The sequence below is a fragment of the Nycticebus coucang genome, chromosome 21 (assembly GCF_027406575.1).
Source record: "Nycticebus coucang isolate mNycCou1 chromosome 21, mNycCou1.pri, whole genome shotgun sequence".
In the NCBI taxonomy this organism is placed as follows: domain Eukaryota; kingdom Metazoa; phylum Chordata; class Mammalia; order Primates; family Lorisidae; genus Nycticebus; species Nycticebus coucang.
The window spans coordinates 44,645,878-44,660,955 of record NC_069800.1 but is presented as its reverse complement, the minus strand read 5'-3'; the positions used below and the strand labels follow the sequence as shown (position 1 = coordinate 44,660,955).

The following is a 15,078-nucleotide window of genomic DNA, read 5'->3' as shown; positions in this document are numbered from 1 at the left end:
TCTGCTTCCAGTGTGTTCCAGCCTCACCCGAGCCCCTTCTACCAGTTAGAAAACAGGGTGGAGCCCAGATCAGCAGGGGACTTGTACTCAAGTTCCACTCCCAGCTCTGTCACTTTGTAACCACTGACTTTTTTTTGTTTTTGAGACAGTCTCACTATGTCGCCATGGCATCGCAGCTCACAGCAACCTCAAATTTGGGCTAAGCGATTCTCTTGCCTTAGCCTCCCAAGTAGCTGGGACTAAAGGTGTCTGCCACAACACCTGGCTATTTTTTTTGTTGTAGTTGTCATTGTTGTTTAGCAGGCCCAGGCCGCGTTGGAACCTGCCAGCCCTGGTATATGTGGCTGGCACCCTAGCCGCTGAGCCACAGAGCCACAGACACTGAGCCCCCACTGACTCTTTCAACCTGGTTTCCTCATCTGGGAAATGAGGTTGACGATGAAAGTCCCTGTTCTTAGGGACACAGGTTAGATGAGATAATGAGAGTAAAGTACTTTACTCAGAAAGAGCTCAGAGAGTATTAGCTAATACGACACACTCTGTACCTTGTCCCTCTGACACACTACATGACCCCAGTCTCAAGAGAAACGGAGATTAAGATCATAAACAGGATATACCATTCACCTGCTGTGCCAGAGCCAAGCCTGCTACTGCTGTGCTGGTGAGGGTGTGTGTGGGGGGTGACACTCACACACACTGTGGGAGGGAGGGTCACGTGGCAGCGTTATCACGATGAAAAAGGCACATTCTCTTTGACTTAGCATTTCTACTTAGGAATTTAAACTCGCACATGTGTGAAATGACGTTCTATACAAGGATGTTCACTGCAGCTTGTAATAGCCAAAGATCGGAAACAAGCCAAATGTCCATTCCGCAATTAACTAAATTATGGTACAGCATTGTGATAGAGCTCAGCTATTAAAGGAGTGGGGACAACTCTGTTTGGTAGGTGTGGAGTGAAAAGTAAGGTGCAGAACGGAGAGCATGACATGCCACCAGTTGTGTTAAAAATATTTCATTCACTTGAAATCGTGTGGCAGTGGATGATTCTGGGGAGGGGTTTCTGGTGGCCACGAGCCGCAGCTGGCAGGGAGATTTGTGCGTTGTATGCCCTAGGGACCTCTGAAGTTTACACCGAGGGCATGTGTTACCTAATCGAGAAAAAGGTGACCGGGGAAATGCTTGCCATTTTTTCCGGCACAGATAACGAAGGCCCACCGCTGAGATACCAAGCACTTTCCATGTGCACCGAAGAACAAGACAGATTGAAAAATGTGGGTCTGCTTTTACCTCTACTGTTGGGTAAGGAAATCTAATCAAGAAGCCTCGCCTTTAGGAAAGCGAGTCTCGTCTCCCTGTTGACACTAAATTGACGCCCTTGGCAATGGCAGAAGATGCCACCTGGGCACCAGTGCTGCTGTGAGGGTGACTGAAGGATGCCGTCAAGCTCCCCTGACACATAAGGGAGGCATGCAGCCTGCATGCAAATCTCTCTAAATTAGGCATGGCCTGCCCACCCTTCTGCCGCTGGATTTAGGCATGCCGTCCACCACACGCGGAGCAGCAAGCTGCAAAGAGGACGATGAAATCCTCATTTCCCTTGTGCAGAAATTCTGGCAAATATGGCGGGAAGGCTATTTTACTGCTGGGTTTGGATGGGATGCCTTTCTGGGATGCTATGCTCTGGTGCCACTCAGTTGTGGACACATGGATGAGTATTAAGGGGCTTTGTTTGAAGGGGTGAATTTGTGAACCCCGACAATGGACAGACACAGGAGTTCAGAACCACAGGCCCAGGGCAGCATTTACTGGGAACCCAAGAAGTCTGCTTTGCAAGGCAGACAACTTTTTAGCACGTTAGACCACACCCTGAGCCTGGGGCTAGTAAAGTTAGTAACAAAGATCTTTACCTTGTACTTAAAAGCTCCTCTGAGTCTTCAGTGATGGGCTGTTAAACTGGAGGGCAGAGGTGGTGCTTTCTCCTTATCCTGTTTCCTGTCCAGTTCCCGCAACCCCTAGGACTGGGTAACTGTATACTCCTTTGGAATCCTAAGGGACTATACTTGATGTTTCCTCCAACCCTCCCACCACAAAACTGAAGGCAATGGAGACCACTTCCTCAATTGTAAAGTGAAGAGATGACTTCAAACTTGCTTTTAGTAGAGGGATGAAGTCTCAGGAGGCACCCCAATACAAGCGAGCAGCAGGCAGGGAGGAGGACTGTGGTGCTGGGACTGAGGGGCCTGAGCCGGCCCTCTTCCTACATTGGCTTCTGATGGCTTGTTGTGCACCTGGGACCCTGCTGGGCAGAACCCTGGAAGGAGGAGCAGGTGGCAGTGGCTGCCTCCAGAAACAGGGAGGCCTAGGGGGCAAGAACATTGCATTATCTTTTAGTGAAATTCTGAACTTCTGTACCACATGCAAGCACTACCAGGTTAAAAATAAATACAATTTAAAAAGAGCAAAGGTGAAGGACCAAACTGATCATGTTGAAAGTACCCTTTAGCTCAGTCTCATTCTATGAGTTAAGGCTGGATGTGCTCTATTCTTTGTAATTTATTAAATCACTTACCTACATAGAGATCAAGCATCATGTCCGTCAGTGGCCCACGACTGTCAGAGGTGACTTGGTGGAGGGAAAACCTAGGACCTTGGAGCCAGACAGACATAGGTTCTGCCGCTTATCGGACACAGGACCTTCCCTAGTTACTTACCTCTCTGAGACATTGGCTTTGGCTTCCATGAATCAGAACAATGCCAGCAGGGCTGCTGTGCAGGTTAGAAAGGATAGATGTAAAGCAAGTGGCACATAGCAGGCACCCAACACGTGCTAGCTATTAGGATTCCAGAAAAGTGAAGTTGGAACTAAATCCAAACGTGAAAGTGTGGCAGATTCCGTGACAGGCCTGTCACATCCTCCTGCCCCTCTCTGCCAGGATGCTGACCGCACAGTTAGCGGACGCACTGCCTGTCCCATCACCAGCCCACAGCCGGCCTGAAGCTGGTGCCACCTTATGCGGATCTCGTGGTGGCTGCCTGGGCTGCTGAACAGGTTTCATTTGGCATGTACATGCTGGCCAGATGGTGGTGGCTGCTTCAACCCTGTCCCTGGGGGTTTGGTGGGCAACAAGAGCAGGGGCCAGTACAAGCTGTATGGCATCCCCCGTGGCCTATCTGTGACCTAGGGCTACACTTCATTTTAATTAAACGCTGCTTTTCCAGATCTGGTGCTTGTTCCCCCTCCTCATTCATGACTCTATTCTTCAAGAATGGATCAATAGGGCGGCGCCTGTGGCTCAAGGAGTAGGGCACCGGTCCCATATGCCAGAGGTGGTGGGTTCAAACCCAGCCCTGGCCAAAAACCAAAAAAAAAAAAAAAAAAAAACAAAAGAATGGATCAATAATCTGCGAAAGCCCTGCTAACTTCTGCTGAGGAGGAGAGCAACTTCTCCTAACCCAGGTAAAGTTGCAGTTTCGAAGCCACAATGTGTGCAGAAAGGACAAAGGAAGCAGCGCTCACAGCGCACCTGCAGTGTGCATCGCTGTGCTGTGTGCTTGGCCAAGCACTCTGTCCCCATAAGTGCCAAGGGGGCACACGAGCCCCGCCCTGCGGATGAAGTGCGACTGAGAGGTGAAAGTCAGTCAGACGCCACAGCTGGTGACATGGCAGGGGCCAGGACACCAGGCCTGACTACTCTAAAGCAGTGGCTCTCACCCTGATGCACAGACTGGCCTGGGAGCCAGAAACACCACCAGCGCCAGGCTGCAACTGACCCGAGGCCCCTGCTCTGGGCGGGTTGTACACTGGTACATTTTTAAGCCTCCATGAACCCTCCCTGGCCCTGTGGCCAGCCTCTGCGTGAGCTGAAGCATGAGGTGTGTGCCTCGGCTCCCACATCCAGACTTTCCATGTCAGGCAGTCTCCCCAGTCCACACCAGTCACAGATATGTGGCCCTGCAGCTGTACCACCAGAGTAGACACAGTGGTGATGCTGCTGTGCTTCTCATGGGCAGAAGGAGGCTGACCATTGGCCTTCCTCGGTTGTGCCCTGAGGCAGCTGCTGTGGGAAAAGGAAGTGGGTAAAGCTTCACTACAAAGAATGCCAGGCCAGGGATACCAAAACTAGCTTTAATTTGTCCAGAAGCTCCACAGAGCAGTCTGGAGCTGTTTATCGGAGGAAAGCCAGGAGTCCACGGTGCACAGGGCCAAGGGGCCTCTAGAAGTTCTCCAGCAGGCCCAGGATGCGCTTCTGCTCGTTCTCCCGGAACTCTGGGCTCCGGCCATCTCCGATGTTCTCTGCATACTCTAGGGGACAAAGAGAGGGTCAGGCATGGATCCCAGCCTGGGCACCCCCAGCTGGGTCACTTCATGCCTTTCCTGGACCCCCAGCTCCCACCGAGGCACGTGCTGCTCTAATGCCCCACAGTGGCAGCTGTGGCCAACCCCCTTGGTCCTGTCTTTGCACCCCTCAATGGAAAGGGCCCACTTGAACTTTTCCGTGTTCATATTTTTCTCCTAGCCATGTCCTCTATTCAAACCACCTTGTTTATTCACTCACTCAACATATACAAGGTTGCACAACTAAGTTCATGAACTTATCCTAGCAAAAATGCTATACACCTCATCGCTGAATACCACTATGGTCACCTTCAAAGTACTCCCCTTGGGAAGCTATGCACAGATGCCAGTGCCCAGTTCACCTTTCAAAGTACTTTTGAAACTTTTTCTGGAATGGCCATCAGAGCTATCATTGTACAAGGCCTGATAATTAAGCTCGCAACCTCATCCTAGGAAAAGTGCTATATACCATAGTGATACTCAGCAATGATTTATATAGTACCTTTTCTAGACAAGCTCGTGAACTTAACTGTCAGGCTTGTAGGACAATAGCTCTGAATGCCATTCCAGAAAAAGAGTTCCAAAGGGCTTTACAGGGTGGACTAGGCGCTGGCGTAGGTGCATAGCTTCCCAAGGGGATCCCGTATATAGGGGATACTGCTATGGTCTGAATGTTCCACGCTGAAACTTCATCCCCAGTGCTTTAGTACTAAGAGGGGGGCCTTAGGAGGTGATTTGGCTCTGCCCTCGTGGATGGGATCAGCACCCTATGAAAGGCTCCAGGGAACCAACCAGGCCCTTTGGCCCTTCCTCTTTCTGTGCTATGAGGACACAACAAGACCCTCCCCAGACGCCAATGCTGGTGCCTCAGTCTTGGGCTTCCAGCCTCTAGAACTGTTAGGAAGTAAATCTTCATCTTCATAATTTACCCAGTGTCACGTGTTTTATTTTGGCAGCACAGTGGGCAAAGATGCCTACTGGGCAGGCACTGTACTAGGCAGGTGGCTCTGAGTGTGGACCCTGGTCAGCAGCAGCACGTGGAACTTACCAGGAATGCAAAATCCTGGGCCCACCCTAGACCCTATTATGAAACTCTGGGGTGGGGCCCAGTGATCTGGATTGTATAGAGTCCCCCAGGTGATGCTGATGTATGCCCAAGTTTAAGAGCTACTATCTGGGAATGGTGAACACAGGCCATGAGAATGGGAATAAAGTAATGACCAACACGGAGGAAAACCTCTGCTCGTGTGGCCCCTACTTCCTACAAAGGTCACAAAGTAAACAGAGTATACGGGGAGGCTGCCAGAAGGCCTCACAGCGGAGGCATACCTGTGTAAAAACCTGAAGGAAGGCAGTGCGGAAATACCTAGGAACGGGAGCTAGCAGGAAGCCAGTGCAGGGGCTCCGAGGAGAGAGCCTACTTGTTCATCTCAGGGTCAGCAAAAAGGTCAGTGTGGGGAGCCTGAAGCCAGAGCAGGGGGCAGTGCTCAGACTGGGGGGGACTTAGGCCTATCTCTGAGATGGAGATCTTTAAGAGGGCTCCGAGCAGAGCAGTGACGTGATCTGACTTTCACCTGGTCACTTTAGCTGCTGTGGAAGACATTCCCAGGGGCAAGGGCCGAGGCAAGGAGAGGTGACTTGCTGGTGGCCTGGATTAGACAGGTGAGAGGCAGACAAAAAGTCCTTAGGTTCTTAATGCACTCTGAAGGGGGTTCAACAAGACTAAGTGATCGAAAATGGCGTATGAGATAAAGAGAAATGAATGTTGTAATCGCCAAGAAGTATGACAAGAGTAGCAGAGAAGGTGACAGCGAGCCAGGATTCCTCCAAGGACTGAGGGGGAACTGGTGCTGGTGCTGACAAGGATGCGCCATGGGTGGGACAGTCCACTGACATGAGCTTCAAACAGCTGGGTGTTTTCAGGGAGATGGGAGAAAGGCCTAGAGGGGCCTGTGAGCAGCAGGATGACCCCTCCCCTGTCTCTGTGGAGGGAGGGGTGTGGGAGGAAATGGCCACCTCCAGAGAAGGCTCCCCCAGGAGGGCCAGGTTTCTGAGCAGAGCAGGAAGATAAAGGCAACACTCATGAGGAGGATGAGGCTCTGGGAGGTGATGCTGGTGACACGGGACTGTTGGGGACAAAGTCAGAGAGTGACAGGCTGGGTAATCGTATGTTCCAGCCGACCCTGTTGTTCCAGCACAGTAATCAGTAAGACTTCATTTCATTCTCAAAAGTTTCTCGGTTTCCCCCAATACTGTGGTAAGCCTGATTTTAGGAGTCAGGAAGGGGTGAGTGGAGGCTCTGGACTTCCTGTGGTGACTTCCATGAGCAGGTGTGAAGGCGCTGGGTGAGGGGAAGGAGCGCAGATGGGGCAACCCAGCTCTCCCTGCCCTCTGACCGTCCCCTGCCTGCTCCCACACAGCAGAGATGGCACCACATCATGGGCTCTGTTTGAATCCTAAGTACATTGAGGGGTCCCCTCTTCTGAAATGAATGTAAAGTACCTGGCAAATACCACATTTAGGAAACATTAGGTCCTCCTTTGCTCTGCCGAGCAATGCCTCTTGGAGAAATCCCACGCATCTTTCCAAGTCCATCTCTAGAGACACATCTCTGTGAAAGCCTGCCTGGTCGCCTCTCCCTCCTGCTCCCACGCTCAGGTCACTCTGACTACACCACACAGGCCTGCCCTCTGGGCCATCCTCTCCCTAGACTGGGAGCTGCAGGAAGGCAGGGGCTTTAGTCTTACTCTCCATACAACTCCCAGCCAAGCCCGGCTGAGAGCCAAACAGCAGGGTGGTGTGGTGAGCGAGCTCTGAGTAGTTGACTAGGATGGCTGCTTGCACGGCTAGTCCCCTGGTCCCTTACTGGGGCCTGGCTTGAGAAGGAAAATATAGAGACCTCTGGTAAGAGGCTTTGTATAATAAAATACCTGCTGGTCCAAATCAGACAAAAACTGCGAAGAGAGAAGAAAGTGTTATGACCTTTCACCTCTTACCCCCCCCCCCCCAATCTGGGGAAATAATTTTGCTCCTGCCCTTCTTTATTGTTTCTTCCTTCCTCTTTATTACTTTGGACATGTACTGGAAAATGGGATCTGGGATTCCAACATGAGCCAGCTGTGTGTCTCCTCCCGGAAATCATCCTTTCTCTGAGGCCCATCCATCATGCCCAACAGCAGATGATGGTGATGCCTCCTATTAAGGCCTCTTGGAGAGCAGGCTGGGCGATGGGAGGACAGGAACTGAGCTGTGGGAGAAGACTCTGGGGCACATGTGAGTGGTGTCTCTTACTCACATGTGAATGATTCAGTTGTGCCCCAGAAGAGAGGGAAATGACCATCATGGCATTTACTGTCCCCAGAGGCATGTCTGGAAGCAAGAGACTTAATGGATTGCGCTAACACTTTGCTCTCCTAATGTCTTCTCAGACTCAAGAGGGAGGCAAGTGGAGAAACAGTTTGATGCTTTTGGGCGGTGATTTTCCAACAGTATAGCCAGCTTCCCTGGAGGGACCTAATCTCTTTCTCGGGATGCACAAAGCAGAAGAAAACAAAGTTTGTGCCAGTTCCCTTGCTGAATCACCTCTGCGAAGGCCTTAGGAACAGCATATGTCTCTACTGTATGCAGACAGAGCACCCACCCTGCGGACAAGTCTCCCTGTCACTCTGACTGGGTAAAGAGCAAAGTCTGATCACCCGTTCTCTGGAAAGCATGCAAGGCAGTGAACGGATTCACGGAATCTGGAAGAGGGGTTGTCTTACACAGGATGGAACAGGCACTGCTTACGTGCCAGGCATCATATACACTGTCTCACTTCTTCTTCACCATCCCCATTTATGGATGAGGAAACTGAGGCTAGTAGAGAAGGGGAGCAACTCACTCCCAGTCTAGGATAACAGAAGAGAGGAATTCAAACCCCAGAACATATGTGAAGGGTGAAAACAGGCATCTAAAAAGCCTTTGGGAGTGAGCTGGTCCCTATAGCAGCATTGTCTTACCTAAGCAATATGTACCCTGCCTGTCACCCATCATGTGGGGAAAGACTCCTGCTCTGGGAACATTCCAAAGCAGCCTGGCCCTGGCAGGTGTCTGACTACAAAGTCCTCATGAACAGCAAGACACCAGAGGGACTGTCTTCTGGTAAAGGGGCCTCAGTGGCCAGGACAGATGTGGGGTGGGCTGGATGGGGTCACTCTCTTATGCCAAGTAACCAAATATCAGAGTTAGCAGGGTTCTCGGAAATCTACTGCAGGTCTCAGGAGGCACGTGGTTGGCCAGGGTCCCTCAGTGAGCCAGTCACAGAGCTGGCCCAGACCTTGTCCAGCGCCCTGGCAGTCACTGCCCTGGTGGCCTGCACCAACTGGGCACCTCACCCCCACCCCTCACCACTTTTCCTTACTCATTCTTTGTTTCCAGAGGAGAGTCCTGTTTGGAGCAAATCTTGGTGGTGCCAGCTACCTCTGGTTATTATAGCTGCTGCAGCAGTTTATAAATATTGAACAGATTCCTCCCAGAGGTCTTAGGAAAGAGTTCTCTTTGCTGTGTGTGTGTGTGTGTGTGTGTGTGTGTGTGTGTGTGTACAAGAGGAAAAAGAGAATTCAGGGAAAAAAAGAGATGCTAGACGAAGAGAGAACTGTGGTGTGGGGAGGGGAGGGGCCAAGTAGGATGAGAGAGGCAGAGAGGGGAAGAGGGGAAGTCGGGGGGAGGGTGAGAAAGACAGCACACACGTCAACTCCCTTCTCTACTTCCCCAGCATTTTCAAATGCTCTCATAATAAAGGCTTTGATGGAGCTCAGAAACGGGCAGCAGTGCCGAACGCATAAATATTAAAGCAAACTTTAGACAGCAGGTTTACTATTCAGACACGGAATACAAGCTGTTCTGTTTATGTTAAGAGCAGGGGGGGCACAGGGGCTGGTGAATGGGGAAAAACTGTCTTCCAGGGCAGAGACCTGGACCAGTGCTCACAGCCTCGTTCAGATCCCTAGCCCTTAAGCCGTAATGCTCACCCTTTAAAAAATGCAGGAGGAAGAGGGAGGAGAGAGAAGAATGCCAATATTTTCACACTGGAAACTCTTGAAGACATACAAATAGCCACAAAATAGGAACTGGGAAAGGAAAATCATTCAGGTCTAACAGAGATTCCTTAACAACAAGAATGAACCTGGAAGGTTTAAAGGTTACACTTCTCTAGGAGAACATTTTGCTGGGTTGAGGGATATAATTTCATCAGAGATGTCATCCAAATGAAACCCACATAAAGGAGAAGGAACCTAACCCTTTGCTATCATGCTAACGAGATCATGTCCCATAGTCATATGGATTTTAGCTGGTTGGAAAAGCACTCACGGACACCCACCCACCTGCACAACACCCTGAGAAGTCTAGCCTGGGTGCTGGTCCATGGTTTCCTGCTGGTATCTGAGTCCAGGCTGCTCCCAGCTCCAGGGAAAAGGATTGAGGGAGGGAGGGAGGAAGGAGGGAATGGAGGAAGGATAAGAGGAAGTTTGTTCCAATTACTTAGTTCACACTGGGTCCCAGGCACCTAACTGTATTTCAACTTCAGAACCTTCCTGAGAGGAGTAATATTATTTTAGTTTTTTTTTTTTAATAGAGGAAGAAACCAAGACTCAAATATTATTTACTTGCAGAGTTACACAGAGATTCAGAATTTGTGCTGGTCTGTGCATCTCTGTTTTTCTACTGATTACTAGGTTAGTCTGGACACTGATTGGAACAATAAAGATGGCCAACATTTATCAAGCACTTTTTAGATGCCAGCCTACATGTTTGCACTTTATATACTTCATCTAACTCTCACAGAAACCTTTTGAGGTAATTTCTCCCCATCTTACAGATGACCAAACTGCAGCTTACAGAAGGGTAAGTAGCTGCCTAAGGTCAGACAGCTAGAAAAAGGCAGAGCTTGGATGTGAACCCAGACAGTTTCGTGGCAGACTCCACAATCCTCACACAGTTGGTTCTCAGAGGGTGGTTCTTCCCCTTCCTCCCTTGTGCAAATGCATCCAAGGTAGCCCTTTCTGAGAGCCCTTGTGGGTGACCTGGATGAAAAGTTCAAGGGGCATCAATCTTACATCTTTGCTGAAAACATCCTGAGGTGTCCCTAAGATGCCTCTGTGCCCCATCAGGGCAACTGGCTGTAGTGCTAACACACAGGACTCTATCCAAGATCCTTTCCTGCCTCCAATTACCCCAGTGGCCACAGTACCCATGACCAGGTGCAAGTCTCTCTCTCTCTCTCTCACACACACACACACACACACACACACACACACACACACTCACCCACCCTGGATAAATCGTATCAGCTTTTGCAGTTTTAAAACCAGAGGCAAATGGTTATTACCAAGAACCCCAAAGCACTACAGAAATGTATGTTTATGAGCTCTAAGAGGACATTTTAAGCCACAAAGAACACAAGCAAAACAAAGGGCCATGGGCCAATGTCTAAAAGCATTTTGAAGTTTTGGCTCATTCTTTTCACAGTAAAAGAGTTTGAGTCAGTAATTGTCTAAGCTCTTCTTGGCAACAAGCCAGTTGTGCAGTAGCCATGGCTGTTCCCAGCACCTGCGTGGTCTTTTCCCAATAGACTGAAACATTTACCAGGCAGGCCGGAGTCTTCTATTGAACGCCTTGGCACAAATACTCACATTAAGAAGTATTCCCAGGTCACAGCTCCTATGCCATGTCCAAGGAGATGACCCCTCAATTATGCATATGATATGTAGTTCCTATCTGCCCACAGAAATCCTACACATTACAATCCTAAGTAAGAAGCCACCCTCTCACTTAGAGTCATCCAAGTCATGGAGACAAAGTGAAACAGTGGCTGCCAGGCCTGTGGGGAACGGGGAACTTGTGGTTAATGGGTCCAGAGTTTTCAGTTTTGCAAGATGGAAGTCCCATGGACAGATGGTAGTGATGGCTGTCATGGTGAAAATGATACAAAGAACAAGAAGCCACCTCTTCTGTATGGCATCTCTGGATCTTTGAGCTCCTTTTTTTTTAAACTTCCAGCACAGTGTTATAACTGTGCCCTCTTCACTCCCATCGTGTCTCTAGATGCCAGCACCAACTGCATTCTGCTTTGTGCTATGGTGAGTTACCTTACCTGTGAGGGAAAGTATGCCTCTTGGGGACGGTGCCTCCTACGTGTCTCACTGGTCTTAGGAAGCCACCTAAAGCACCTTGTGATGCCAAGGGGGTACTCTATAGCGGTGGATTCCCTGAATTTTTATTCTTTCTTAAGAACTTACAGGAGCATATGAGCCAACCAGCACAGTTAAGAGACTTCTTTTCTGCAAGACGGAAATACCATGGTGCTCAGTTCTTTCTGAGTCTGGATCCAGTTTCTGTTACTAGTGACTCAGATAACATCACTTAACCTCAGCAAGTCTCAGTTTCCTCATCTGCAAAATGGAAATTATCCTCTGTCGTGAGGACCAGAGGTGACGTACACTAAAAGGCTGGTGCAGAGGAGGTGCTCAGTAAGTGACTACTCTACTTGCTGTGGTCTTGGATTTCTGGAACAGCTCTGAAGATGCCTGAAGCACCACCTACCTCAGCATGCACCCCAATCAGCAGTGACTGACCCCTCCTCTGGACCAGGGACAAGATAAAAGGCAGAAGGACCACTGTCATTCCTGCAGAGCATATGGTCTCATCTGCCCTCCTCTGTGTGGGCATCTCTGTCCTCAGACCCAGAGCTGCTGCCAGTTCCAGGGAAAGCTGGACTTTGGGAGCGCCGACTAAGCAGTCTACAGAAAGAGGGACTTTAATGAGCCATCAATTATTCCCAGCTCTCCTGGCACCTCCAACTGAAAAGGAGGGAGAAAATTGTGAGAAAGGGGACCAAAAAATAACGGGAAAAGCCCCCTGCTGGGCTTGCCTCATCAGCGTTTTCCTGAGACCTCAAGGGATACATCAGCTGTCATTCTGCCAGCAAAACTTAGGAAATATGTAGGCCATAAAATCAAAGAAAAAAAAAACTCGCATCTAATTAGCACACTAAAGAAAAAAAGGAAGCAACCCAAACTGAAAACCAAAATTAAAATCAAAGAGGACAGACTGATGAGCTGGTTTTCTTTATGAGGCTTTGTTTTTTCTGGGCTTTCTGATTGAAGAAAGGGTGAAGGAGAGAGTGAAAAGAAAAATGAACTGGGTTTATAAGAAGTGGGTCTGAGCAGAGCCCACCTTCCACCCCTATTGCTGTCTTCAACCTCAACACTATCCTCCCCCCACCAAGTGTGGCTCTGGAGGGTCCCTGCTGAGCTATGTTCAGGGGCTGCTCCAGAGGCAGGCCACAGTGCATCAGCTCCAGACCTGACCGACCGACCAACGCTGCTGATGGCCTTTCCCTGGCTGTGGATGTAAGTTGGGCATAGCGTGTCAGCAGGAGGGGGCTGAGAACCTCTTTTTTTAATGGTCAGCATTGCGTTGAGGGCCTCTTCAATCTGAGCAATGGCATCCAAATTCTGGGCTCTAAATATCACCTATACCTAATGACTTCAAATTTCCCAAATCAGCATCTTTTCTGAGCTTTAATGAGAATGTCCGCTATCTGCTGGCAAAGAAAGGGAAGCAGGCAGGATCTGCCAACAACCTGCCCAGCAACACCCCACCCCAACACTCCAACCTCTCACATCCCTGCTTGGTCTTCCCCGACAGGGCCTGAGTCCTTACCCAGGCCACTGAATCCTGTCCTGCCTCTGGGCCTCTGCTCCCTCTGCCTAGGATATACCCTTTTCCCAAACACCCTTTCTCTGGGACACCATTTGCAGTCCTGGGAGGAGTGGCTGCTCCCTCTTCTGCCTCCATCACTGCCTCCCTGACATTCCCTTAGCACGGCTGTTCACGGCTCTAAGGCAGCACTTAGCATGTCATAATTAGTTGCCACTATTTCTCCCCACTAGACTATGAACACCGCAAGGCTAGGGATCTCACTTCTCTGTATCTCCAGTACTGGATACAGAGCACCACACCAAGCACTGTCAGCTGAGTAGGTCAATCATTTACACATCTATGTCCTCAGAAAAGGAAAACTCCATGAGGGCAGGTCCTGTGCGACACCACTGTGGCACAGTACTTAGCACTGTGCCTTACTAGCTCCAGGAGAGCCGAAACACTTGCCAAATTAAATTCATACAAGACCGGGGTTTAATTCAACAACATTTAAAATTTTTACTGTGTTCCCTTCATGTGCCCAGAATTGCTCTAGGTGCTGAGGAGACACGCTAAACAAGGCAGACAATGTCCCCATATCACGAGCTTATATTTTAATGTATGAGACAGACAAAACAAGTAAATAAACACATAAATAAAACAATTAAAGACTGTGATGAGGGCTCAGAAGGAAATAAACAGGCTGCAATGAAGGAAAATTACAGATGCAGAGAAGTGGAGAGACAGAATTAGTGGGACTTACTGATGGACTGGCTGGGAAGGGTGATGGAGAGAGAACTGAAGGGCTGGACTTGGGCTGGAAGACTGGGTCAAGAGTCTGGACAGGGGAATTTGGAGTGGGGAGAAAACAACCTGAAAGGGGAACGGAGTACAAGACTAGACGGCATCTGTGCAATGCCACTCACCGGCTCACTTGCCCAGACACACTGAATCAACAATCACCTTCCCAGCATCCACAGTGCACTTGGCACTTGAAAGGCACTGGGGGAATAAACCAGGATCTGAGAAAGACAGAGGCTGGGGCTCACAACAGAAATTCTGAACTACCAGGTATGTGTGGTAGGTTTTGAGAAAGAAAAGCATCCACCTACTATGTGTCACACTTGTTAAAACACCTTTTCTTTCTTAGAAAATCACTGTTTTGATTACAGGCATGGAGGTGTAGGGAGAAGGCTAAATTCAAGATAGTAGAGCTGAGAGTAACAAAAAGTTCTAATTGATCGTGTGGGTGTTAAAAGTGAATGCCATTTAAAGGCTGGAGTTGCAAATCACCACAGCTACACCTTAGGGAGGAGGCGAATGTCATTCTGAGTGGTAATTCACAGGATTCTGACACTAGAAATGAGAAGGGAGTGCCTAGGGGGCCACCAGGGAAGGCAAGGCGCTGGGTTAGGTTCATCAACAGCCTCCCCCTTTACTTTCTTCTCTCCTGGAGGAGAAAACAACATATCCAGTGCCTCACGTTCTCCATCTATGAAATGGGCACCGTGGATTTACCAGTGCCCTGCCTGGGAGGATCATGTGATCTCCAGCCCTTAGAGCTTTCCTCCCACTATCCTGACTAGAATGTCCTTGTTCTAGCATCTTAGATCAGCTCAATGCCACTTCTCTCATAAAGCTTCTCACAAGATTTTAGCCATGCCTCACCTAAAATAATGACGATGACAACTGTCATAATAATATTTCATAATATACTAACATTTATTGAGAAATTATTAAAGGTCAGACATTTCCCATGTATCCTCTCATTTAATCCTCTTGCCCACTCTGTGAGGTCCAGAGTAGTAACTGGAATCTTGCCTGAGTAACAGATCCAAGAGCCTGGCCCATGTTCTTAACCTCTCTTCATTTTACTATGTGTATTATTCATCTTCACAATTCATCTCTCACCTGTAATGGGAACTATAAGCAACTTAAAGGCAAATTTTTTAGTAAATCTAGCCCAATCCTTCATCTTAGAAACAGGCAGAAAAAGGGCCAGAGAGGAACACAATTTGTCTGCAGCTTCCCCGTCTGTCCCGACCCTCTCTGAACTC

The 15,078-nt window shown here is 49.2% G+C and overlaps 1 protein-coding gene across 4 annotated transcripts in view; it reads right to left on the bottom strand.

Moving 5' to 3' along the window:
• Nucleotides 1-4,115: 4,115 nt before the first annotated feature.
• Nucleotides 4,116-15,078, bottom strand: part of CTNNBL1 (catenin beta like 1) — a 199,666-nt gene continuing 188,703 nt past the window's right edge. For all 4 annotated transcript variants that reach the window (XM_053573669.1, XM_053573671.1, XM_053573670.1 and 1 more), the window contains one exon: nucleotides 4,116-4,306. In XM_053573669.1, the coding sequence (XP_053429644.1) occupies nucleotides 4,218-4,306 (89 nt within the window). In that variant the 3' untranslated portion in view covers nucleotides 4,116-4,217. The remainder of the gene's footprint in view (nucleotides 4,307-15,078) is intronic.